Source organism: Rhizophagus irregularis, chromosome 6 (genome assembly GCF_026210795.1).
Source record: "Rhizophagus irregularis chromosome 6, complete sequence".
Classification (NCBI taxonomy): Eukaryota; Fungi; Glomeromycota; class Glomeromycetes; order Glomerales; family Glomeraceae; genus Rhizophagus; species Rhizophagus irregularis.
Genome location: NC_089434.1, coordinates 578,933 through 606,771, shown reverse-complemented (window position 1 = coordinate 606,771; position 27,839 = coordinate 578,933). Strand labels below are relative to the sequence as shown.

General features: G+C 27.2%; 5 protein-coding genes across 5 annotated transcripts; all 5 read left to right on the top strand.

The window, feature by feature from the left end:
• Nucleotides 1-119: 119 nt before the first annotated feature.
• OCT59_025903 (uncharacterized protein) lies at nucleotides 120-1,340 on the top strand (the record flags this gene model as incomplete). The annotated part of the gene is made up of 3 exons (XM_025328016.2): nucleotides 120-798; nucleotides 880-1,028; nucleotides 1,132-1,340. 3 exons carry the CDS (start codon nucleotides 120-122, stop codon nucleotides 1,291-1,293), a joined length of 990 nt encoding a protein of 329 aa, XP_025168556.1. The 3' UTR covers nucleotides 1,294-1,340.
• A 3,018-nt stretch (nucleotides 1,341-4,358) lies between these two features.
• OCT59_025902 (uncharacterized protein) lies at nucleotides 4,359-5,326 on the top strand (the record flags this gene model as incomplete). The annotated part of the gene is made up of 8 exons (XM_066142803.1): nucleotides 4,359-4,446; nucleotides 4,535-4,546; nucleotides 4,624-4,665; nucleotides 4,734-4,793; nucleotides 4,868-4,927; nucleotides 5,014-5,076; nucleotides 5,153-5,218; nucleotides 5,316-5,326. 8 exons carry the CDS (start codon nucleotides 4,359-4,361, stop codon nucleotides 5,324-5,326), a joined length of 402 nt encoding a protein of 133 aa, XP_065992380.1.
• Nucleotides 5,327-10,446: 5,120 nt separating this feature from the next.
• OCT59_025901 (uncharacterized protein) lies at nucleotides 10,447-11,076 on the top strand (the record flags this gene model as incomplete). Its single annotated transcript, XM_066142802.1, has 5 exons — nucleotides 10,447-10,552; nucleotides 10,619-10,675; nucleotides 10,770-10,838; nucleotides 10,912-10,980; nucleotides 11,066-11,076. The coding sequence occupies 5 exons, from the start codon at nucleotides 10,447-10,449 to the stop codon at nucleotides 11,074-11,076; spliced, it is 312 nt and encodes a 103-aa protein (XP_065992379.1).
• Nucleotides 11,077-20,035: 8,959 nt separating this feature from the next.
• Nucleotides 20,036-20,685, top strand: OCT59_025900 (uncharacterized protein; the record flags this gene model as incomplete). The annotated part of the gene is made up of 2 exons (XM_066142801.1): nucleotides 20,036-20,049; nucleotides 20,211-20,685. 2 exons carry the CDS (start codon nucleotides 20,036-20,038, stop codon nucleotides 20,683-20,685), a joined length of 489 nt encoding a protein of 162 aa, XP_065992378.1.
• A 3,174-nt stretch (nucleotides 20,686-23,859) lies between these two features.
• On the top strand, nucleotides 23,860-25,226 carry OCT59_025899 (uncharacterized protein; the record flags this gene model as incomplete). The annotated part of the gene is made up of 2 exons (XM_025309544.2): nucleotides 23,860-25,116; nucleotides 25,221-25,226. The coding sequence occupies 2 exons, from the start codon at nucleotides 23,860-23,862 to the stop codon at nucleotides 25,224-25,226; spliced, it is 1,263 nt and encodes a 420-aa protein (XP_025169488.2).
• Between the last annotated feature and the right edge of the window lie 2,613 nt (nucleotides 25,227-27,839).

The window sequence follows — 27,839 nt, the reverse complement described above, 5'->3', positions numbered from 1 at the left end:
TTTAATATATATATATATATATTAATATATTTATTTTATATATTTATATTTATATTTATATTTATAATTTTACGAAAAACTTTTTCAGTCTTTTCCAACACTATAATATTATCCATACCATGACCGATCGTCCGTCATCTCCCAATCCACGTAAACAAACCGACGCATCTTCTCTTCTTCTAGAACTCGCTAAAATTTTTTGTCTAAAAAAATTTTCTCGAGCTTTAATTAATAATAAACCTTTATTAAACAATGATATAGATGATCATTATAAACCTAATATAGCTCATGATCTTAAATCGTTTCATAAATATAATTTTCCTTCTTTTAATGACGAAGATTTTGAAAGATTAAATTTAGATCATTATTTATTTCGATTTCAATGGCAAAGTAATTTTTCCTCCCCTATAGAACAAAATTTATTATCAGGTGGTTTAAAAGTACTTGATGTGGGATGTGGAACTGGTACTTGGATTCTTGATATGGCAAAAGAATATCACTCTACAAATATTTATATCGGTATAGATATTTTACCAATCCTTCCTGATGAAAATTCTCGTCTTTCAAATACTGGTTTTATACAATGTGATCTTCTTGATGGAATCCCATTTCCTGATTCTACTTTTGATTTTGTTTGTGAAAGGTTCTTAATTTATCCTGATCTTACAGATTCTCAATGGAAATATCTTTTTTCTGAAATTAAAAGAGTATTAAAACCAGGTGGTTATCTGGAGATAATGGAATATCGTATAGGTTACGATAATCCCGGTCCAATAACTCAAAATAGAAATGATCAAGGTAAGCGAGTACATTGGTAGTGTTCATTAGTACTGCATCTTAAGTTCTAGTAGTTCTCACCATCATTATTTTTTTTTAAAGTCTTTAGATATTTGAATTCTAAGGGAATCGATCCAGAAACTACCATAAATTCAATTCCTCAAATGTTACAATCATCTTCATTTTCAGACTTTCATAAACAAGATAAAATTTGTCCGATAGGTCGTTGGGGTGGAGAAATTGGTTTGATGGTAAGTGGTTCATCCGTGATTCTCGTGATCCTCGTAATCCTCGTAATCCGTCAATAAAAAATCTTCATATTAATTAATTTAATCATTATTATTTTTTGTTTAGATGCTAAATAGTTATGAAACGTCCCAAAAAGCCTTAAATAAACGATTTCAACCAGGTTTAACGGAAGAAGAAACAGATGATATATTTGCTTCTATTGCAAGTGAATTTGATGAGTACAAAACTCAACTTGTAAATTTTAGATGTTATGCTCGAAAAAACTAAATTCAATTTTTGATGATTAATTAAAACAAATAATAATTTGATTCATGAACAACGACTAAATTTTAATTTTTATTATATTCCACTCTACAATTTTTTTTTTCTTTGTTATGTTTTATTTCGCAATTATATTCCAAAAAATAACCAGATCAAGATAGATAGATTAGTTCATATTTAACGTACACCTTTTTACTTTTTAATTAGACGAACCTAATTTTTCTTTTTATTTATTACACGGAATCGAACGAAGGAAAATTTTACATCATTTTTTTTTAATTTAATAACGTTAAAATTTCTCGTGATTGATTTATACTACATTAAGTATAAAAAATTTTGAGAATTTAAAATAGATTATACGCAACAACAAAAAAAAAAAAGAAAAAAAAGAAAAAAAGATAATTATTGAAATTTAGATAATATCAATAATATTTTTTTTATTTTATTTTTTTTTTTATGATATGATTGATTGATAAACAAAAAAAAAATTTTTTTTTAAGAATTTCAAAATATTTAAGAAAAAAAAAATTGGGTTATTTAAAAAATTAATGTGTATATAATTTTTAGATTAATTATTTATTTGTAAGATTTTTAATTTTTTTTTTTTTCGTAAGATTTATTTATTATATATATATATTTTTTTATTTATTATATATATTAATAAAATTTTTTTTATAATCGTCGTTATAACTTTTAAAAGTGTTTTAACATTATGTGATTTAAAAATCTTTTAACGCAAATGACGTAAGATATATATTAATAGCTAAAAAAAAAAAAGTTTAAAGTTTTAAATTTTCAAGGAATACAATTAATTTATTATATACGTAACTTTTTTTTATTATACTTTTTTTTATTATACTATAAGATGAATTGCTGTTACGTAATGATATATTACACTCGCGTTTATTAATTTACCCAATTTTATAATATTGTAATGAATTTTTTCCACTTTTGTTATTCTACTTATTCATGCAACGTATTTCTAATATCATTTTTGTGAGAGTTTAATAAGATAGACGCAATACTAAACTAAGAAATTTATCTTTTGACGTTGATCGAATTCTTTATTCATTATGCGTAGATAAAATTTCTCTGACTAGTAGTCTCCGGTATTTTTTGTAATCTTCAACATATTAAAAATTTGTTGTTTTTTCAATTATCCGTTGATTAATTTATTTACTTTTTATTCATTTATTTATTTGATTTCTTTTTTCTTTTTTTTTTTTTTTAAAAAAAAAAGATCGATTTATTATTTTGAAACAATTCGAGCAAAGCTATTACTTGTGTATGATATAAATTATTTTTAACTCATTAATTTTCTAGAATTTTTTTTTATTTTTAGGATTTTTTTTTTTAAAAAAAAAATATTAATCAGAGAAAGAAAAAAATAATTTTTTCTTTTATAATGCCGTGGCGTAGTAACAATTCGTACAAAAAAAATTTTTATGTTACATTTGGCATTTGGGTAATACGCTTCTAACCCATAAGTGTATAAATTACAATCCTTTATATGGTGTAACAACTGTAACATTATACAATAGTAAATCATGCTAAATTTAATTTTATAGAATTTTATAGTTTTAAAAGGGCGTAAAAGGACTTGCCTTTTGTTTCTATCTGTGCACTATAAGTCTATAAGTCTATAATTTATTGTTTAAAGTTGATAAATATAGATATTTTCTTTTTAACAAATTAAAAATTTTAAAATATTATGTCTACACTTCGAATTGGATTAATTAGCACAACAATAAATAGAGCAATTGCATTATGTGATACTAGTATTTACGGTAGTGTACACAAACAATTTGAATTTGTAAAACAAACAATTCTTGCTGATAATTCTCTTACAAATGATGAAAAAACCGAAGCAATAAGATTATTTAATAAAGATTGTGATCGAGAAAAAATTCTTCGTAATGAAGGGACAAGAAGAATTTGTGAAACTTGTAACCAAAAATGTTTGGCTACATTATATTGTGAATATTGTGTCCGAAATTATTTAAAAACAAAATTTTCAAGTTGGAAATCTGGAAATAATGATATTGATAATTTAATACAAAAATGTCAATCAGAAACACTCATGCCAAATAGTGTAATTGAATGGATTCCATATAATAATTTACAAAATATTGAATATCTAGCCAAAGGTGGATTTGCTAAAATTTATACAGCAACTTGGATTGATGGAAAATATAAAGAATGGGATTCTGAGAATCAACAATTACAAAGATTTGAAAATTTTGATGTAATACTAAAAGAATTAGAAAATATTGAAAATGCAAGTCAAAATTGGTTTGAAGAGGTTTGTAAACTAAATTATTTTAAGGAATTTAGTGTTTAAAATTAAATAATAAAACTGAATTTAAAATTATTTTTTACAGGCTAAATCACATTTAACTATAAGTAATAAGTATCCATCAATTGTTCAATGTTATGGTTTAACACAAAATCCATCAAATGGAAATTATATGCTTGTAATAAATAGAATGAGTATAAATTTAAGAGAGTATTTACAACAAAATCATAATCAAATAACATGGAAAGAAAGAATTGAAATTGCTTATATAATAATTGATGCACTTTATTATATTCATAAAGAGAATTTAATTCATAGAGATTTGCATTCTGGAAATATATTATATTCACAATTTAGTGATGATTGGCTTATTAGTGATCTTGGATTTTGTGGTCCTGCAGATAAACCATCAACAAGTATATATGGAAATCTTCCTTACATAGCACCTGAAATTATTAATGGAAATAAATATACCTTTAAATCTGATATTTATAGTATTGGCATGCTTATGTGGGAAATTTCATCTGGAAAACTACCATTTAATAATCATGAACATGATTGTGATCTTGCACTTAATATTATTAATGGTATGAGGCCAAAAATTATATCAAAAGTTCCTTTAAAATATAAAAATTTAATGGAACAATGCTGGAATGCCAATCCATTTGATAGGCCTGATATTATTACACTTTTTAATAAAATAAATGAAATTAAGTTTTATTATCAAAATAATCCAAATGAATTACCTCAACTAAAAGCAAAAAAGAATAAAGAAATGAACCATGCAAACATAAGCAGTAAATTATTTACAAGTAAAATTTATAAATATGAAAATTTACCTGAACCAAAAAATGCAACAGAAGGTATAATTTATCAATATTTATAACTCTATTTAATCTTTCTTTGTTATTAATAATACAAACTTTTTTTAATTTATTCAAATAATAACAGAAGAACAAGAAGGTAATAATTCATACTTATTCTTATTAAAAAATAATTAATAATCATTAATAATTAAAAATAATCTGTTTATTTAATAGCATTTCATAGTAAATTATATGACTTCAATATTCCAGAAAATAGTAAGTGTTTTTAAGTTTATGCTGAATTTATATTGTATAATGTTGCTAAATGATTGTTTTGTTTTTAGTTGATGATTTTGGCCAATCAAGTAATCAGAATAACAAGAGAAATAGCAATGTAATTGAAGGTAATTTAAAATAAAAATAAATATTCAATTTATGTTAAACACTTAGTATTAACAGTTAATATCTTAATTTTTAGCTGGCAATACAAGACTGACCAAGGTATTTAAAAAATTACGAGTAAATTCATCAAAAAGCGGTGAGTAAAATATTAAATAAATAAACATTCAAATTAGAGTTTATTTGTAAATAAGTATTATTAAATGTTATTTTATTTAACAATAGTTGATATACAAAAGAACTATTATAAAGATACAACACATCAACCACAAACTGGTAATATTGATGGTAGGCAAACGAGTTTACTTATTAAAAATCTTTTTAGACAATAAGTACTAATTGTATATTATTTTTTGTTTCATAGATGATGATGAATACAATAATCCAAATCTTCATTCAGAAGAACAAGAAGAATTTGAAATTCCTAATGGTTTGTTTATTTTTTTTTTCAAAATTATAAACAAATGTTTTATAGTAATGATTTACTAATGTATTTATTTATATCATTTTATTTTATTTTTTTTTAGATGGATTCTAAATTATTTTACAAATTAGATTTATAAGCAATATAGTATCATTTATCTTTATTTTGAAATTTGAAATTATTTAAACACTAAAGAGTAGTAGAAGAAATTTTCTTAGTTTGTAATTTAAATAATTTTTTTTTTTATTTATTTCTGTATTAAAATTATCATTAAATATTATGTATTATTTTTAACTTATGATTTATGTTATAACACTTATTATCACAATTTCAGAAATGTGTATATTTGTTTATTTCGTGTAATGAAGATTTAGACTTCATTAAAAATTTTGCAAAATTGTGTAACTAGGATTCTTATGCCAAGAATAGTTACTTTACAGCAAATATCACAGCAAGACACAACATATACTGTAATACAAATAAAAAATTTTTTTTTTATTCTTTACCAATAATTTTCGCATTTAATTTTTGGCCAAAAATCAAATTACTACTTTACAACCTCGTACATATATATAGCAAAAAATACTTAAAGGATTGATGTAATGTAAACTTTATACATGTCTTTAATAATATATAAAACACAATACTGTAAAAAGAATTTCTGTTATCCATATATCATTGTCTATTTTAGAACGTCTTTTATCTCAATAAATTTTCATGAGCTTTAAATAACAACAAATATTTAACCATTAACAATAAAGTCCTCTATTTGATTTTTTTTGCGAAAACACTTAGTATTATATGGTATCCGGACTTTTCGCTAAAGTCCATTTCATCAAACCCACTTCGCCGAAGCCATTTTGCCGAAGGGATATTTAACCGAAGGGATATTTCATCAAAAGGACGTTTCACCAAAATACCATTTCACTGAAACCCTATTTCACCAAATTCCACTCACTGAAGCCATTTTATCGAATGGACATTTCACCAAAAAATTATTTATTTCATTTGGTTATTTTATTGTTTTTATATATTAAATACATAAAGAAATATTTTCTAGAAAATTTTTGAATTAACTGATTTTTATAAATTTATTTCGTTGTTTATAATGTATTAAAAAATATTTTCAGGAGAATAGTTATTTATTTATCTCTTAACAATTAATATCAGTTACTTGAATATTAAAGTGATAATATCCTGGAAAAAAAATATCTCTTTTCATTGCGCGATAAATATTTTTTATTTTCGGCGAAATGTCCATTTTGCAGCAAAACGTCCCTTTAGTAAAATATCCCTTCAGTGAAATGGCTTCAGCAAAATGTACCGTAACCGTATTATATACTCTTACACAAATCAAATTGAAAAATTGCATCATTATTATAGTGCACGCAGTTTAACGCCAGGTAATTTGCGAAAAGGTTGCCAAATTTTAACCAACCATATATAGATCATGTAATTCTAAATCACTCATTATTAATTCAATATTTATAGGTTACATTACTTGGAATATTTTTGCATGAAACCAAAAAAAAGAATAAATTTATTTTACATTATTTTTTAATTTAATAACGTTAAAATTTTTCGTGATTGATTTATACTACATTAAGTATAAAAAATTTGAGAATTTAAAATAGATTATACGCAACAACAAAAAAAAAAGAAAAAAAAGAAAAAAAATAATTATTGAAAATTTAGATAATATTGATAATATTTTTTTATTTATTTTTTTTTTATGATTGATAAACAAAAAAAAAATTTTTTTTAAGAATTTCAAAATATTTAAGAAAAAAAAAATTGGGTTATTTAAAATGTGTATATAATTTTTAGATTAATTATTTATTTGTAAGATTTTAATTTTTTTTTTTTTCGTAAGATTTATTTATTATAATATATATATTTTTTATTTATTATATATATTAATAAAATTTTTTTTATAATCGTCGTTATAACTTTTAAAAGTGTTTTAACATTACGTGGTTTAAAATCTTTTAACACAAATGACGTAAGATATCATATTATAAACTAAAAAAAAAAAGTTTAAAGTTTTAAATTTTCAAGGAATACAATTAATTTATTATATACGTAACTTTTTTTTTTATTATAGTACTTATATTAACTAACTTTACTAATTGCCGTTACATTATGATATATTACGCTCACGTTCATTTATTTACACAATTTTATAATAATGTAATGTATTCCTTCCAATTTTGTTCAACTTATTCATGCAGCGTATTGCTAATATCATTTATGTGAGAGTTTAATAAGATGGACGCAAATACTAAACTAAGAAATTTATATTGATAATGATTTTGAAGTTGATCGAATTCTTTATTTCATTATGCGTAGATAAAATTTCTATGACTAGTAGTCTCCAGCTGACTGCGGTATTTTTTGTGATCTTCAACATATTAAAAGTTTGTTGTTTTTTCAATTATCCGTTGATTAATTTATTTACTTTTATTCATTTATTTATTTGATTGCTATTTTTTATTTTTTTTTAAGAAAAAAAAAGAACGATTTATTGTTTGAAACAATTTGAGCAAAGCTATTACTTGTGTATGATAATTAAATTATTTTTAACTCATTAATTTCCTAGAATTTTTTTTTTATTTTTTAGGATTTTTTTTTTAAAAAAAAAAAATTAATCAGAGAAAGAAAAAAATACTTTTTTTTTATAATGCCGTGGCGTAGTAACAATTCGTACAAAAAAATTTTTATGTTACATTTGGCATTTGGGTAATACGCTTCTAACCCATAAGTGTATAAATTACAATCCTTTATATGGTGTAACATTATACAATAGTAAATCATGCTAAATTTAAATTTGTAGAATTTTATAATTTTAAAAAGGGCGTAAAAAGACTTGCTTTTTTGTTTCTATTTGTGCACTATAATTTATTGGTTAAAGTTGATAAATATAGATATTTTCTTTTTAACAAATTAAAATTTTATAATATTATGTCTACTTTTCGAATCGGATTAATTAAAGTAACATTGAATAGAGCAATTGCATTAATTGATACTAATATTTACGATAGTGTACACAAACAATTTGAATTTGTAAAACAAAGAAAAAACTGAAGCAATAAGAGTATTTAATAAAAATTGTGATCGAGAAAAAATTCTTCGTAATGAAGGGACAAGAAGAATTTGTGAAAATTGTAACCAAAAATGTTTGGCTACATTATATTGTGAATATTGTGTCCAAAATTATTTAAAAACAAAATTTTCAAGTTGGACATCTGGAAATAATGATATTAAATAACAATAATGAGAAAAAAAAATATTTTTTTTTTTTGAACGAAAAGTTATGACATAATAATTATTTTTCTTTGTTAAAAAAAAAATTAGTAATACTTTTTGTTACCTTTTTAAGTAGTTCACTTCTTAATTTAAATGTATAATCACAAAAGTCATATGGTAAACGTTGTGAAACATTGAAACCACTTAGTAGATCATGCTAAATTTAAATTTATAGTTACGAATCCAGAGTTTACCAAATAACACTTTAGTTCATCGTTCAAATTTGTCAGAAAAAATTGAAAGCCCTATAATATTATGTCTACCATTCGCGGAGAGTTGATTAACGCAGCAATCAATAGAGCAATTATATCAACTATTAATGCTTACGATAATATACACGAACAATATGAATTTATAAATCGAATAATTCTTGCTGATAACTCTCTTACAAATGATGAAAAAACTGAAGCAATAAGAATACATAAAAAAGTTTATGATAAAGAAAAAATTCTTAATAATGAAGGGACAAGAAGAATTTGTGAAAATTGTAATCAAAAATGTTTGGCTACATCATATTGTGAATATTGTGTCCGAAATTATCTAAAAGCAAAATTTTCATATTGGACATCTAGAAATAATGTCATATATAATTTTATACAAAAATGTCAAATTGAGTCACTTATGCCAGATATGATAGTTGAATGGATTCCATATAATAATTTACAAAATATTGAATATCTAACAAAAGGTGGATTTTCTGAAATTTATACAGCAACTTGGATTGATGGAGGATATGAAGAATGGGATTCTGAGAATCAACAATTACAAAGATTTGGAAATCTTGATGTAATACTAAAAGAATTAGAAAACTTTGAAAATGCAAGTCAAAATTGGTTTGAAGAGGTTTGTAATCTAAATTATTTTAAGGGATTTAATATTTAAAATCATAATTATTAAACCTGATTTTTATAGGCTAAATCACATTTAACTATAAGTAATAAATGGACAAATATTGTTGGATGTTATGGTTTAACACAAAATCCATCAAATGGAAATTATATGCTTGTAATGAGAAAGGCAAATGTTAATTTAAGAGAATTTTTACAACAAAATCATAATCAACTAATATGGAAAGAAAGAATTGGAATTATTTATGAAATAATTCATGCACTTGATAGTATTCATAGAGAGAACTCAATTCATAGAGATTTACATTCTGGAAATATATTATATTTACAGTTTAGTGATACTTGGCTTATTAGTGATCTTGGATTTTGTGGCCCTGCAGATAAACCATCAACAAGTATATATGGAAATCTTCCTTACATAGCACCTGAAATTATTAATGGAAAAGAATATACTTTTAAATCTGATATTTATAGTATTGGTATGCTTATGTGGGAAATTTCATCTGGACAACCACCATTTTTTAATCATGATCATGATTATTATCTTGCAAGAAATATCATTAATGGTATGAGACCAAACACCATATCAGAAATTCCCTTAAATTATAAAACTTTAATGGAACAATGCTGGAATGCTAACCCATTAGAAAGGCCTGATACTTTTACACTTTGGAAAAAAATGGAAGAAATTAAATTGTATTATCAACATAATCCAACTGAATTACCTCAACTAAAAGCAAATATGGATAAAAAAATAAGCTATGCAAATGCAAGCAGTAAATTATTTACAAGTAAAATTCATAAATTTGAAAATTTACCTGAACCAAAAAATGCAACAGAAGGTATAACTTAGTAATATTTATTTACTACTTAATCTTTTTTGTTATTACTAATATAATCTTTTTTCATTTAAATAATAATAGAAGAACAAGAAGGTGAAATAAATTTAATACTTATTCTTATTAAAAAATAATTAGTCAATAACAAATTAGAACTGAATCTATTTATTTAATAGCATTTCATAGTAAATTATTTGACTTTAATATTCCAAAAAATAGTAAGTAAAAATTTTTTAAGTTTATGTTGAATTTATATGGTATAATATTGATAATTGTTTTATTGTTAGTTGATGATTTTGGCCAATCAAGTAACCAGAATAACAAAAGAAATAGTAATGTTATTGAAGGTAATTTAAAATAAGAATAAATATTTAATTTATTTTAAATACTTAGTATTAATATCTTAATTTTAGCTGGTAATACAAGATTGACCAAGGTATTTAAAAAATTACGGGTAAATTCAAAAAGTGGTGAGTAAATATTAAATAAAGTAAACACTCAAATTAGAGTTTATTTATAAATAAGTAGTATTTTATTAATAAATTTTATTTTATTTAATAATAGTTGATATACAAAATAACTATTATAGAGATAAAATACAACAGTCATCATCACAAACAGGTGATAATGATGGTAGGTAAACTATTATTTATTTATCAAAAATTTTTTAGATCATAAGTAATTGTATATTATTTTCGTTTCATAGATGATGATGATGAATATAATAATCCAAATCTTCATTCAGAAGAACAAGAAGAATTTGAAATTCCTGATGGTTTGTTTATTTTACAAAAATTATATACTTAATGCTTATAATAGTGAATTTTTTATTTACTACTAATACATTTGTTTTTTCTTAGAGGGATTTTAAATTATTTTATAAATTAAACCAAAGGAAATATCATTTATTTTATTTTGAAATTTTTTAAATTGAATTATTTAAAACACTAAGTGTAAAAGGAAAATTCTTAGTTTGTAATTTAAATAATTTTTATGCATAAATTATTAACTTAAAAGTTATATTATTATTATAAACTAGGGTAATTTGGTATTGTTAGTGAGTTATAATATAATTATTGCATTATTCAGTAATTATTTATATATATTTTAAGTAATATAATAGGGTTTATATTAAAAAGTTGATTTGTATTTTGTATTTTTATCAAATAATAAATTTTATGGTTTATTTTGAGTTTATTAGTTTTATTAAAGAAATATTATATTTAATGATCAAAATGAATTGATCCTGTAACATGTTAAGTGATAATAATATAAAGATAAATATAAATATAATAGTTTGTATTAATTTTAGTAAAATATTAGATATGATGATAATGTTAAGTATAGTGATTTAAAAAAATTAGATTGGATGCTATTATGATAAATACATTGTATTGAATTTCTCCTGTAATCTATTTAATTCTGACAACATTGCATCATCTACTTTTATTGCATTTGGATCAAAAGATTGGATTTCTAGATTTTCCCAAGATGTGGCACGACTTATTGCTACATAAGATTGCCCATGAGCAAACATTTGTTCATCCAATGATACAGTTACATGGGGTAATGTAAGGCCTTGTGTCTTGTGTACAGTTAGAGCAAATGCATTTTGAAGTGGAAATTGTGTTCGTTGTGCTGAAGCTCCATGTAAGTTAAAATAAGTTGTAATTTTTTCTACTATAACTTGATTTATCCCATTATTTATTGGAAATGCCACTTCTACTTGATTTTCATTTATTAATTTAGTTACCACACCAATTGATCCATTACAAAGTTGTTCATTAAATAATTTGTTAGTTAGAAACATTACTCTTGCTCCTTCTCTTATTATTAATTCAGATGGTAAATTAGTATAATGTCTAAATTGTTTATCATATTCTTTTGGTATACATTCTTTTTCATTAACATAATCAATAGCTGTAGAAATTAAAAATCCAGAGGAGATATCTTTAAAAATAGGAAGATAACCACAGATTAAATTATTAATTGAATCTGCACTATGATGAAATCCAAAAATATAGGTAGTATCAGTTGACATTTCATTGTTACTTTGATATGATTGCACTTTTTCATCAATTAATCTTCTTGTTTCTGAACTTATATTTCCTATTCGCATTTCTTCTAATATATTATAAAATGATCTATCTTGTTGGCGATGAGAAGTTGTAAGAAAAAGTGGGAAAAATTCTTGCCATTCTGGAGCATAAAAAACTTGTTTACCACTTACAGGTGGAAGTTGAGCAATATCTCCAATTAGTAAAGTTGGAATTCCACCAAAAGTTACTGGTGATTTGTTAATTTTTGCAAATAATGAACTAATAAAAGATAAAAGAATTGATGATACCATTGATACTTCTTCAATTATAATAGCTTTAATCTGGCTAAGTTTTTCAAATTGTTGATTATTATAATGAGATAATGTTTCAAAATAGGTTTGAGTATTTCTAATATATAATGCTGAATGTATAGTTTTTCCATTTACATTTTGTGCAGCAACACCAGTAGGAGCCATCAATAAATATTCAGTTTTTTTATCAGCTAAAAAATTTTTAATTAGATGTATCATAAAAGATTTACCAGTACCTGCTGAACCAGTTAGAAAAAAATAAGGATGTTTAGAATGTAATCTTTCTCCCCAACTATTTGTAAGTATATTCATTATTTTGTATTGATCTTCAGAAAGTAGCATAGATGAGAGATTTAAAGAGCGAATAGGTTGACGTAACAAATTATTTAACTGATTTCCAATAATTTCTTGTAAGTTTACATGCAATGAAGATATCAAATTATTAACTAAATTTTGATAATTATTTGTATATCTTTGAATATTAGATTGCATTGAATTTTGTACAAAATTTAAAGTTAATGAATATTCAGTAGGATATTTAGCTTCAAAATGAGCTTTATAAGTTTGATATAAGCTTTTTAAATCAGTTTCACTTCTAACAGGTAATCTAAGTAGTAATTGTTGATAATAAAATGATTCTGATTGCTGAATTGTTAAATGTTGAAAACGTACAAGAATTTCTTTTTGTCTTTTTCTTACAAAGCGGTTTTTTTTATCTATATAATATATTCCATTTTTTGGCTGACTTTTTTGTATAGTATAATTGCGATGATAAAAAGGATATGTCATACTATCAAATTCATTATCAGATGGACGATCAAAATATTTATCAATGGCATCATCCCAATAGGGAGATAATTGTTCTTCTTGTTGTAATAAATAAAGTGGTTTTATAGATTTAGTTCTTATTTCAGGAGGAATAGAAGGAAGAAATTCAACAGCAATTGATGATCGACATATTGAATATCCAAGTAAAAGAATCATTAATTCCATTGATCCAAGACGTCTTGCTAAAATATGTTTTCGAAATGCATCAGGTTCAGAAATATCAAAATATTCTGATGGTTCAGATTTTGTAACATACTTAGTCATATATTTTGCAAATTGATGTGTTGTTACATATTGAAAATTAATATGACCATTCCATAAAAATAATGTTGGTGCATGATATGGAATAACATATAAATCTTCTTCTTTAGTACGACGATAAATATATCTTAAGGAATTAGGATCTTCATGTGTAGTATCTGAATATGGTTGAGGAAAACCTTTTTTGCAACGTGAACCAGATGGAGCTGGACCTCCACAACGTGAATCACAAGTATGAATTTGATGTTTTTTAACCAATTCATATAATTCTGGTTCAGAATTGGGATCTGGCATATCTGCTCTAATTACATTAGAATCAATTAATTCAGAAATTGATTTAGATAAATAAGCTATACCATGTGTATGAATTGCTCCACGATTTTGAAATTCATCACGTTCAAAATGATGTAACCAGTTACCCCAATCAGTTAAATTTGGATTTTTCCAAAGATATTGATGCATTGATGCTAAACGATGATGATAATGCAAGTAGGTATGAAATGGACGATTAGAAGGAAGGGGATCTTTGTTATCAGTTTTTAATAAAATATTTTTTAAATGTGACCAATGATTTTCAGCCATAGTCATAGTATAAAAAATTTGTGGTAAACCAAATCCTTGAACCATAGTATTAATATGATGTTCTTTTTGGCGAAAATAAGAATCTCCTGTTCTAATATAAGAAGGTATAGTTGTTGTATTTTTTTCATTAATTATTGGACGTCCAGTATAAATACTATTGGTAATTAAATCTGCTGTTGTTAATTGATGTGATAGTGAAGTATTATATTGATTTAAAATTCGATTTCTATTTTGGTGATTTCTTAATTTTTCAATTGTTAAATAAATATAATGAGGCCAATACCAAGATAATCTCCATCTGGGATCAGGACAAAGTAGTAAAGATTTTGCATAATTACCTAAACTATCTGTAAATCGCCGATTTGTATTTTCATCATTTATATAAAATCCTTTTCCATATGGAAAAAGGTCAGGAAATAAAAGTGGTTCAATATTTTTATCATAAAAAGATATTGGTAATTTTTTATTATATGGATCAGTTAAAAATCCTGCCATTAATCGATTATAATGGTAATCTTCATTATGAATTTCTGCATCAAGTTCATAGGGAGGTAGTATTACAGCAGAAGGACGTGAATTAATGTTAAATAATGGTTGGTCTTGATTTTGAGAAGTATTACTAAGTGAGGCATTTGGAAAGATAATTGGTGCCCCATCCCATGTTCCACGATTAATTAAAGTTTGATATGGTTTAAAATAAGGATTATGATCTCGTAACCATCTTGCTGCATTATCAAGTGAAGAATGATACCATGAATTTGATTGATTATTATTTAGTATAGCACCAATGGTACCAGAATATAATGCAAGTGCATTAATATTTTTTGAGTAGTTAAAGGTTCCAGTTAAGTGACGATAGTTTGTGTAAGCATTGCTATTTGGAACTCGGCCTAATGAACAACTAAGATGAATAGGTGAGAGATAAATTCGATGATATAAAGGCACACTTTGAATTTCATCAGGTATAGGATCAGGAATAAAGCTCTCCATAAGCCGGCTTGGATTAATTTACAAGCCGGCTTGGCTTATTAAATTTTTTCAAGCCGGCTTGATTAATCCAGCCGGCTTGGCTTAACAAGCCGGCTTAATAATCCGGCTTGTCTAATTTATAATGCCGGCCGGAATTATTAAATTTCCTAATAAGGAAATTTATGTTACACAAATTTCGTAAATATAATTTCCTAATAAGGAAATTTATGTTACACGGATTTTGTGCGTATTGAAATGTGTTTTTTTCTTGTGTAACATTAATTTTCTGGTGGCTAAACTATTTACCCGAATTCCGAAATTACGTGATATTGTAATTCTGGCCGGCATTATGAATTTTGCTCAAAAATTATAAAATTCTAGAAAAAACTACAAATTAAATTTTTTACTATTAAGTAATTATAAAAGGGTAAATTACTACCATTTAATATATCTTATTGAAATGAATTTAACAGTAGTAATTTTATTTTTTTATAATCATTAAATAAAAAAAAATATTATTTTAATATTTTCTTTTTTAAATTTAAAAGAATACTTTAAAATTAATTTTAATAAAAACATTTTATGCAATTATGTAGTAACACATCCTTTTTTTTTGGTAATTTTCTCTATATACATATTATAGAACTTTTAAAAGATATATATTATATATATTTTTGCTTATTTTACAATTTTACTTAATAGCCAATTAAAATAGTGTTTTTGACTTTTATATAAAATATTATAAAGGATAGGATATTGCAATATACTTGTATATAAGATTTAAACCCTTAATAAAATATAAATTATATTTATATTTTATAAGTTATTAAACAAATTAATTAATTTTTTATTTTTATATAATTATAAAAATTCTGATAAATAATTTCTTTTTATTATATATATATTTATATAAGTTTTATACATAAATTGATTTTTTTAAAAAAAATAATTTAAAAAATTAATCTTTGATAATTATAGGTTCATTGAAGCCTAATTTCCACCAACTTTTTAAACACATTAATTCTCTAATAGTTTCACCTTTTAAACTACATCTTTTTTGTGTAACTAAATCGGTACCACTTGAAAAAATACGTTCTACAGGAGCACTTGTCGCTAAAAAACAATAAAAATATATTATTAAATAATTAAAAATATTATTATAATAATGTTATTTAAATATTAACCTGGAATAGCTAAATAATCTAAAGCCATTTTAGAAAGATTTGGATAATTAGCTTCTTGTACCTATTAAAAAAATTAATAAAAAATAAGTTTATATTTAATAATATATATTATTATAATTAAATTTTACAATAAAATTTACCTTCCACCATGCAAGTACATCTGTTGATTTAGATATAGTTGGTTCTCTAAAATAAGATTTTAATTCATCATCCCGTTCAGTTTTTCGTTTTTTGAAAATATGTGAAAGAAGATCGTCTTCTAAATTATCTGAAGATTGGCTAATATCTATATTATTTTTATAAAAATTATTCCATATATCTGTAACAATTTTTTTAGCTTCTAAAATATATTCAGCCTCCCAATCATTGTCATCATAATATTGTAATTTTAATCGTGGATCCATTGCTATTTAATAATTATGAATAATAAATAATAAATATAAATTTATAAAAATTATAAAATACACTTTTTGTAATTCAACTAACCTGTAGCAATTATATATATATGTCCACCAGTAGTAGGATAATATTCTTCAATTTTTTTTTTGCGGCAGTTGCCGCATTCTTAATTTCAATTCTTATATTATTATTATCAATAATATCTTCGATTTTATCTAATAGATAATTATATGCTGGGATGGTAAAGGCAAGAGTAGGATATAATTGACCAGTAATATAATCTGAACATATTTTAAAATACTATATAAAATAAAATTCATAAAATATTAATAAATAATTATTTTTTTTAAAAAACAATAATTATAATTTACAAACCTGCATTAGTAAATGAATTTCTTCAATAAGCTTCCATTCATTATCTGAAAATAAGTAATGTTTTAAATCTCTATCAGCCGAAGTGAAATTATGAAGTGCTTGTCGAAGTTTTAAAGCTCGTTCAATCATAATTTCTGTAGAATTCCAACGTGTCTTGATATCTGGCAGTAATTCAAGCTCTGGAAGTTCAATAGCAACACATTGCTGTTGAAAACGTTCTCTTCTTTGTGGAGATGCACGTATCCTTACTACTAATTTTCGAAGCTAATATTAAATATTAATATAATAAAAAGAATAAATTTTAGTATTAAAACTTAAGTTATATAGTATATTTATAATTAATAAATTACTTTATAAATAACACTCATTAATTCATTAGTAGTTTCTCCAATATCTAAATTATCATCATCATTCAAATCAGATATATAAAGATTTTCAACAGCTTTTTTTGCCGCTAAGTTAATGATGTGTGCGAAACATCTTACACGTTGATTGTTTGGATTAAACAAAATATTTTTACTACGTAAAGAACTAGATATTTTATTTAGCATAACATCCATATTTGACGCATTGTCACACCCTATAGCTAAAAGCTAAAATCAAAAAAAAATATTAAAAAAAAAATTAAAATTTCTAAACCAATATAATTACATACTTTTGTTTCTATATTAAAATCTTCCAAAACCTTCAAAAATTGTTGAGCAAGGTTTTCTCCGGAATGCTGTCCCGATAAAAGGCAAAAATCTAAAGTTAAACTTTGTAGTTCCCACTTTTTGTTAATCCAATGAACAGATATACCAAGAAATGGTAGTTGGTTTTTACTTGTCCAAGCATCTACTGTAAAAGAAAGCAAACCAGGAGTTTCCTATTTTTAAATTATATTATTATTAATATTTAATAATTATATAATTATTATTTATGTGATTACTAAATACTAACTTGTAATTCCAGGCGAACTTTATCTTTTACTTGCTCAAAATTTGCACTTAAATCTCTTCTTAATGTATTTGCTGATGGTACATTAACACTAGGCCACAAATATTTTACCATATTTTTAAATTCCTGACATTCGATTGTGATAAATGGTTGGTCATCTCGTACTACCCATTGGAGTAATTTTTTTCGAAAACCATGCTGTGTAGGCTTAAAAAAATAAACAAGTAAATGTTCTAATTAATACTGCTTATTGCATAATATTTGTATTGAAAATTAAAATATTAAACTAACTTTTTCATTATTATTACTATTTGTTTTTTCAGATTCACCAAGAATTTCGCTATGGATTTTTTTAATATGTCTCCAAAGATTTGAGGTATTATCTCCAAAATCCTTCCTATTATTCAAACAATACAATTAATTTTAGATTGTAAATTTATAATATTAAAGCATGAAAATAAATATTAAAACATGAAAATATATACTTACGCACAATAGTCACAATACCAGCGACTTAGTTCATCATTAAATGTAAAATATTGATAAACGGGGGATACTCTTTTTTTAACAGAACTTTCATCTTCTTTACCAATGTTAATGATACTATCATTGTTCGTATTATTAGAAGAATCTGATGACATTTTATAATTTTATAAAAACAAAAAAACAAATTATTAATACAATAAAGTGAATAAACCCAACAAAATAATTTTTTTTTTTTTATAAATAATTTTGAAACGTTTTTAAAAAAAAGAACAATATTAATGCATAAATCTGTATAATGATTCGTAATTGTAACCAAAATACTGAAAATAGCAATCTTCTTATCAAACATTTATTTAAATTTTTAATATGCATGCATAAAGTATAGTACGTATAAATCATATGACCATACATTATTATTAGACCAATAGGACGAAAAATATAAAAGTAAATAGAGTGATTGTTGGATATCAAACTTTGTTAAATCCCAATTCCTGTATCTTAGATTATTCCATAATTGATAAATCCATCCACAATGATTTGGCATTTGTATCTCTTCTTCTATCCAGCTAATTTAACTAGTAATGAAAAAGTTGGGTAATATTCATGCACTCTTTTTATATGCAAAAATTCAGCATTCCACACCTTACTATTATTCAAGTATATATTGAATTAGAAGAGCTCAAAATAACTCCACTCATGGATGGTGTGAATCTTGGTACTTTAACACAATTTGGCAATTCTTAATGTAATATATTCACAAATCAATTAGACAAATTTATTGGCAAATTGATTGATTTAAGAAAATGAGTTTCAACCATTTTTCATCTATTCTCAAAGCTTGCCAACCTCTACAACGTGCAGGAATAAGAAGGGGAGATGCTATTGTGAGTGCCAACTTCCCCATAAAACATATTTATATAGACCTTGAGGGTGATATATTTAACTTCCAGGATTGTTCCTATTAAAAAAAAACCAAATAAAGGAACGTCAGTAACGTTTACTAACGTTCCCATAATAGAAAAAATGCCGACCACTACCATTCCATTAGTGGTTCGTATCTACAAGCGCCTCCAAAATGTAAAGATATTATTGTCATAACTACAAATACCTTATTTTCCGGAGTTTTAACCCGTCTCAAGTCTCAACTTCTCATTTCAGAGTTCCAGACCAAAATTCAAGTCCAGGAACCGTTCCCTAAAGTAAAAAACGAAAAGGAACGTTAGTAACGTTCTGAAAGTATTATGGGTTATAGAAAAACAACAAATACTTTATTTTCCAACGGGTTCGTTTGCTGCTCCTCAAATTTTATCAACACCAAACTGATGAACGTGTTAACGTTCCCCATCTTATATAATAAACTGTCTACTTTTTGAAGAAATACCAACATTAATAGTTTAAAAGTCCTCTTCCGAAAATGGACCAACATTGCTACTTTGAACGTCCTCTTTCGAACTTCGAAGATGGAGGAACGTCGGTAAGTTCAACACCCTCACCCTCCATAGAAATTATTTTGTTGATATGCTTCTTCACAAAAAAATACTCCAATTATTTAAACATCAAAAACCTTTCTCACAGAATCTTCAGATCCTCCGGAAATACCGTTTTAAATTTTTCTCTCAATTCTTTCGGTTCTAGGTACATGACATCAAACACGAACGATCCACAAAATCAACCAACAATAGATCCCTACGCTGCTCCAGGTATGGCAACAAATAATAGCGTCGGAAATAATACATTTGAACCGTTAAAAGGAAAAGGGGAATACGAAAGGGAAAGGGGAATACGAAAGGGAAAGGGGAATACGAAAGGGAAAGGGGAATACGAAAGGGAAAGGGGAATACGAAAGGGAAAGGGGAATTCGAAAGGGAAAGGGGAATACGAAAGGGAAAGGGGAATACGAAAGGGAAAGGGGAATTCGAAAGGGAAAGGGGAATACGAAAGGGAAAGGGAATACGAAAGGGAAAGGGGAATACGAAAGGGAAAGGGGAATACGAAAGGTTCCGGGTTTTGGGGTATTCCTCACAATGCAAATCTAGTCGTTCTCTTTTATGAAACTCGGCGTTATTCTTTTTCTTCAAAATCGGGGAAGGAATTGTCTCTTACGTTTTAACAATACCCCATTCTCCCCTCGACTTGCCATTCCAGAGTTCCAGACGTCTAAGAACCGTTCCTAAAGTAAAAAATGAAAAGGAACGTTAGTAATCGTTCCAAAAATAAAAAAATAACCACGAACTCTCATACTTACAGCACTCCGGTGTTTAGTTTATGTAGAGTTCCAACTTTTTTTAGCTATTTCCGGTAAAAAAAGTTGATCCGTTTTTTTATATTCCATCCTTTTTCCGTAGAAGGCTCATATTTCCGGAATTAATAACCTTATATCATGGAATTTATCGAATTGTTTTCATTTTCCGTGAATGGATCCGTGAAAGGATTATTTTTACGGAGTTTTTACATAAAAATTTTTATAGGAATTCGGTTGTTTTAAATAAAAAATAGATTATCAACCGATCGGTAAATTGATTCGGCAAGTCATATGACTGATACCGATCTTTATGAATACTACGTAATTTGGTTATTGAAAATTTTTATTTTATAAATTTTTTTAATAAATAATTTAATATATTTCATATAAATTACATAAATTATAAAAAAAAAAAAAGCTTGCAAGCCGGCTTGAATAAGCCACGGCTTGGCTTGGCTTGAAATAAGCCGGCTTGATGGCTTATAAGTGAGATTCAAGCCAGCTTGATGCAAGCCGGCTTATAAGCCTTCAAGCCGGCTTGGCTTATGGAGAGCTTTAATCAGGAATTGGTATTTTAAGATGATTATTAGAATTATAACAAGAAGAACATGTTGCTATACGTGCAGGTTGAGAATCATCAGTATGAAAAACTAATGTGATTTGTGGATTATTTGAATAAGCTTCTTCTAAAGGATATTTAAATGTTCTATCATATAGTTCCCACTTTGCCTTTGTTGGATACTGTAAACGAGAACAATAACTACATGGAACACATGGATATTGAGTAAGAATAATAGTTGTATTAAACCGATCTTGTAAGTTACACAATTTTATAGAAGGTTGCCAGGATGGAAAATAAGCTCTAAAGGTGATGTTTGCAGAAAACAAAGATGGTTGAATTGGAATTCGAGAATGATCTGCATTAGCTTGTTGACGAACTGCATAACTTGAAAATAATGAACTATCAAAATTTTCATGTTCTGAGTTCAAATAAGATTCAGAATCATTATCTGATACTTCAACTCTCCAATGATTAACAGTAAAACTCATAGTTTTATATTATATGAAAAAATTAAAAATGTATTTATTAATGTAAGAATTTTAATTACATTTCAGTGTTAATATACCAAAATAAAGGGTCTTTTACTAAAACCCTATTTTTAAATTGTGAAAGGGTTTAACCAATAAAATTCCAGAAATCCAAAATTTTGGCTGAAATTTGTAATTTTGACTGAAACTTCAAAATTAGGCCGAATCTTAAGATAGGCCGAAACCTGCCAAAATATCCGATTCCCGAAGATCATATGTGTTATGTAATACATGGATTTTATTATCTTATTTTTCTTATTTGTAATTCTGGTAATTAATTACCAGTTTTTTCCTAAAAATAATGTAAAATACGTGATTATTCATTTTATTTATCATGTAATTAATGCAATTATTATTCGCTATATATATGACTTAGCTGTTATATCTAAAATTATTTAATATATTGATAAATAATTAATATTATTTATTAACTATATATATATATTAAAAACCACAGTTTTGGTATTGGCCATATAACTTACTGGCTGATCGATAATTGTATAAACTGAGTGAATTATTTAATATATTTAATAAATAAATTATAATTATGTGCAATATTTATTTATTATTAATATTAATTTAATATTATTTATTTACTATATATATATGCAGTTTTGGTATCGGTTGTACAACTTACCGGCCGATTGATAGCTTTTTAAAAAATTGTGTAAACCGAGAAATATTCTGTCATACTGTCTGTATAAATAATTTGAATTATGTAACATGATCTGTCCATGTTATTTGATTAGCGGTCAGGTCATATGTTCATATGTACACAATTCTTTATTGCTAATATAATTTTTCCAGTTAATGAAATTTTAATCACTTTTTTTACAAAAAAACTCAGTTGTATTAATAATAATTTTTCTATTCCCATCCTTTTGGAATGAACGGTAACAAAAAAATTTGCTTATTCATCATATAAAATTTTTTATTAAGTCATATAGAATTTTGCGTATTTAGGGGTAAAATTTCCATAACGTCATATTTGTATTTGCGTAGCAAATAAATTAGAAATGAATAGTCATATATAGATTTGCGTAACAGGAGTAATTTTTTATATATAAAAAATAAAATTAAATTTCACACGTTCAAAAATTTTTATAAAATAAATTTTTAAACTGATAATTTGTTTTCAAATACATTATTGAACTTATTACATCTAATTCTCATAAAATTAGACATCATACTCATAAAAAAAATTGTATTTTTCACAATAATCTATATAATTAAAAAAATTTGTAACGTTTAGATTACCTGTATAAATAATTATACAGTTGTGTTACCCCCTTTGTTGACGCCATTTTCTTTGTTTCGTCATCGCGCTTTTGGTCACGTTTTTTAACTACTTTCGCGTCTTTTTTTTAATAAACCTGATTAGTTGAGTTTTGTTTGTATGTATATTCATTTTGTATTAATTCGCATTGCTTTTGTAAAAAATAAACGTTCCTTTTGTAAAAAATAAACATTTTAAAAGTAATTTTTTATTTTATTTTATTTTTTTTTATTTCTAGAAGAGTAGTTAACGTTATCTGTTCCTTAAACATATTTTAAGTAATAACATTGATAAATTAATTATTTCTTATTTATAAGTGTATAACATTGTATAAATTGTTGATTTACCGGTTTTGTAGTTAATGATTATTTTAATGTTTTTCAAATCTTATTATAATAGAGTTGTTTAAAAAAGATGATTTTTTAAATAAATTTTAATTTGATTATAATAAAGTTGTTTGAAAAAAATACTTTTTCCAATGTAATCCGAAAAAAAATATTGCTTTAATTATCTAATCCTTCGTTTTGTTGTATTCTTCCCCCATGCCGTTGTGCTGATACCCTGATTTCCTTTTTCTTCGCGTGTTCATATGCTAATTTATGCGCGTTGCTGCCCAATTTGCACGATGTCGTCTTATCTTTTGTCCTTGACGCTAATCTTTCTTTAACTGCTCCAATATGCCTTCTACAAGCGAGACTCCTGTATCACGTAAAAGAAGACTGCAAAAAGAGAGAGTTGAACGTCACCGACAAAGGAGATTTGATGGAGGGCGTCTTGATCTGGGAATCATCGATCAAACGTGTTTACACTGTGGCGTGAGATTTTGGTTGTGTGAGAAGGATCGGAACAGCAGCCTATCTTCTCCTAGGTTTGCTATGTGTTGTGCGGGTGGCAAGGTCCGTTTAGCTCCTGTGCTTGATCCTCCTCCTTATCTACTTGATTTATATACTTCCTCCTGTTCCGAAGCAATAAGTTTTCGTAAAAACATCAGAGCTTATAACGGAATTTTGGCATGCACCTCTTTTGGTGCTAATATTGACGAAAGCTTTCAAGGTCAAGGTGTCTCGAATTTTAAAATCCATGGGCAAATTTATCATCGCGTAGGATCTTTGATGCCGGATGAAGGACAGAAACCGGTATTTGTTCAGCTCTATATCTATGACACCGATCATGAAAATAGCAATCGCCTTCATGTTATGCGTGATCTGAATGCCGAAATGTTGCAGAATTTGCAGAATATGTTGGATACTTCTAACCCTTATATCCAGAATTTTCGTCAAGTAAGAGATTTGCTTCAAAATGATGCTGATTCAGCTGAAATTTCGATGCGAATTTTTTGTGATCGTTCTAATGATGCCCGCCGCTATAATGCTCCTGCTGCTTCTGATGTTGCTGCGATCATAGTTGGTGATGGTTATGAAGTTGAACCTTCTAATCGAGATATTGTTCTTAACCTCCGTGATGGGACTTTACAAAGAATATCCGAATTGCATCCTTCCTATGATCCTCTTCAATACGTGCTGCTGTTCCCAAACGGTGATGATGGATGGCATCTTGATATACTGCTTGCAGATAACACTCGAATAAATACTCAAAGAGATACGGTGACTCCTATGCAATTCTATTCTTATAGGTTACAGATTAGACCCGGTAATTGCTTGCAACGTGCTGGCCGTTTGTATCAGCAGTATGTTGTAGACCAGTATTCAAAGATAGAACAGCATCGTTTGAATTATCTCAGATTTAATCAATCATCCCTTCGCTTGGATTTGTATAAAGGAATTGCTGATGCCATACATGCTGATGACAGAGATGCTGATGATAGAGATGCTGGAGACATTGGACAGAATATTGGACGTCGGATAATTCTTCCTTCAACGTTTATTGGTGGTCCGCGTCAGATGTACCAACTCTATCAAGATGCTATGGCCATCGTGAGTCACTTTGGAAAGCCTGACCTTTTTGTCACCTTCACATGTAATCCCAAGTGGCAAGAGGTTACAAGAGAATTGTTGCCACATCAAACTGCCGTGGATAGACCTGACTTGACGGCACGTGTTTTTCATATGAAACTACGAGAATTGTTAAAGGATTTATGTGAAAAACACTGCCTCGGTAAAGTTGCCGCGTTTGTTTACGTAATCGAATTTCAGAAACGCGGCTTACCGCATGCTCATATTCTCCTAATTCTTTCGCAAGATTCAAAGCTTCATTCTGCGGAAGATTATGATGCAATTGTTTCTGCAGAAATCCCTGATCCTAATGTTCACCCTCTTGCTTACGAGACCGTTATATTGTCTATGATGCATGGTCTGTGTGGTGTGCTTAATCCTTCGGCTCCGTGTATGAAGGATGGTTTCTGCCAGAAGCATTATCCGAAATCTTTTCAATCCTCCACACAGGACAATTGTGACGGATATCCTCTTTACCGTAGGCGTGATAATGGTTCTTTTGTTGAAGTTAGGCGTGGCATCCGTTTAGATAACCGATGGGTGGTTCCTCACAATGTTGAATTGGTAGAAAAATATGACGCCCATATCAACGTTGAAATCTGTAATTCAGTTTTAGCTATTAAATACCTATATAAATACGTATACAAAGGTCACGATCGAGCTACTGTTGCGCTTTCACGACCTGACAGTGCTAGCGAACTGCGATCACCTGTTAAAGAACCCGTTGATGAGATAAAGATGTATCTTGACACGAGATACATTTCGTCTTCGGAGGCAATTTGGAGAATTTTTCATTACAGGATGCATGGCCGTTCTCCAAGTGTTCAAAGGTTGGCGATTCATCTTCCTGAGAAGCAGCTTATTACTTTCCGTGATGATGATAAATTGCAGCAAGTTTTAGATCATGCTGACTCTCATGTAACTACCTTAGTTGCTTGGTTTCAAGAAAATGCTAAGAATCCTGCTGCTCATAATTACAGATATGTTGATTTTCCACTTTATTATACTTGGAATTCAACCAATCATAAGTGGAATATACGAAAAACTGCTACGAGTACGATTGGGAGACTGTACATGGTGCAACCTTCAGAAGGTAAACGTTATTATTTGCGAATGTTGCTTACTCATGTAAGAGGTGCTTCCAGTTTTGATGACTTGAAGACAGTTGAAGGTCATGTATGTGGAAGTTTTAAGGAAGCCTGTATTCGTTTGGGCCTTCTTCAAGATGATACCGAATGGGATGTCTGTTTGAGAGAAGCATGTTGTATGAGAATGGGTCAACAATTACGTCTCCTTTTTGCGACCATTCTTATCTTTTGTCAGCCCGCTGCACCTGAAATTCTGTGGAATAATCATAAAGTTGCTCTTTGTGAAGACATTTTATATCAAAATCGTGATCTTTATAGTGATGTAAATGATGCAGTTGAACAGGAAGCGTTGAGACAATTGGAATCTTACTTGCAGTTGAATGCGAAATCTTTAAAAGATTTTCCTGATATGCCTCTTTTTTTGGGAGGATCTGCATTTCTTGATGGTCCTGATGCGTTAAATCAACTGATTCGAGAAGAAATGTCATATGATGTTACACTATTGCAAAGTGCATTAAATCAGAATGTTCCTTTGCTGAATAAAGACCAGCGAGCTATTTATGATGCTGTTTTGTCTTCTATTAATGATACGTGTAACTGCTTCTTTGTTGATGGTCCTGGTGGTACCGGTAAGACTTTTTTGTATAATACGTTGCTGGCAACTGTTAGATCCCGTGGAGAAATCGCATTGGCTGTAGCTTCTTCAGGGATTTCGGCACTTTTGATTGATGGTGGGAGAACCGCCCATTCACGCTTTAGAATTCCTCTAAAATTAGATGAACTTTCAACCTGCAACATTTCCCGTGGAAGTAGAGAAGCCCGTTTAATTAATGCAGCTAAGCTTTTCATCTGGGATGAAGCTCCAATGCTACATAAGTTCGCGTTTGAAGCTGTGGATAGGACTTTACGTGATATCACTTGCGTTGATAAGCCTTTTGGTGGAAAAGTTTTCGTATTTGGTGGTGATTTTAGGCAGGTTTTACCAGTCATACCACGTTCCCTTCGAGCTGATGTTGTCTCATCATGCTTGACTCACTCTTTTTTATGGAAACACTTGAAAGTTATGAAATTATCTATTAATATGAGACTTAGTCAAGATCTTGATCCACAGGAGACCATAAAGCAAAAGAAATTTGCCAAATTTCTTTTGGATATTGGAGATGATAATAATTCCATTGTTCCTGGTACAGAAGATAGTATAAATCTCCCTTTGGACTTGGTGATGACTAAAGGAGGTTTACCAGCGCTTATCGATTTTGTTTATCCACACTTGATTGAGAATTATGAAAATGTGGATTATATGGTCGGAAAAGCCATCTTGACACCTAAAAATGTTGATGTTGAAAAAATTTCAGAACTGGTGTTAGATCGATTACCTGGTGATTTTACTATCTATCCCAGTGCTGACTCTGTAGATTTATCTGAAGATGGCAATACATCCCAACCTCAAGTATATTCACCTGAGTTTTTAAGATCCTTAAAAATTCCTGATATTCCTCCTGGTGAATTGAAGTTGAAGGTGGGTGCACCAATTATTCTATTACGAAACCTTGCCCCTTCTCAAGGTCTGTATAATGGAACTAGGATGATATGTCGAGCTCTTCAGAACAAAGTAAT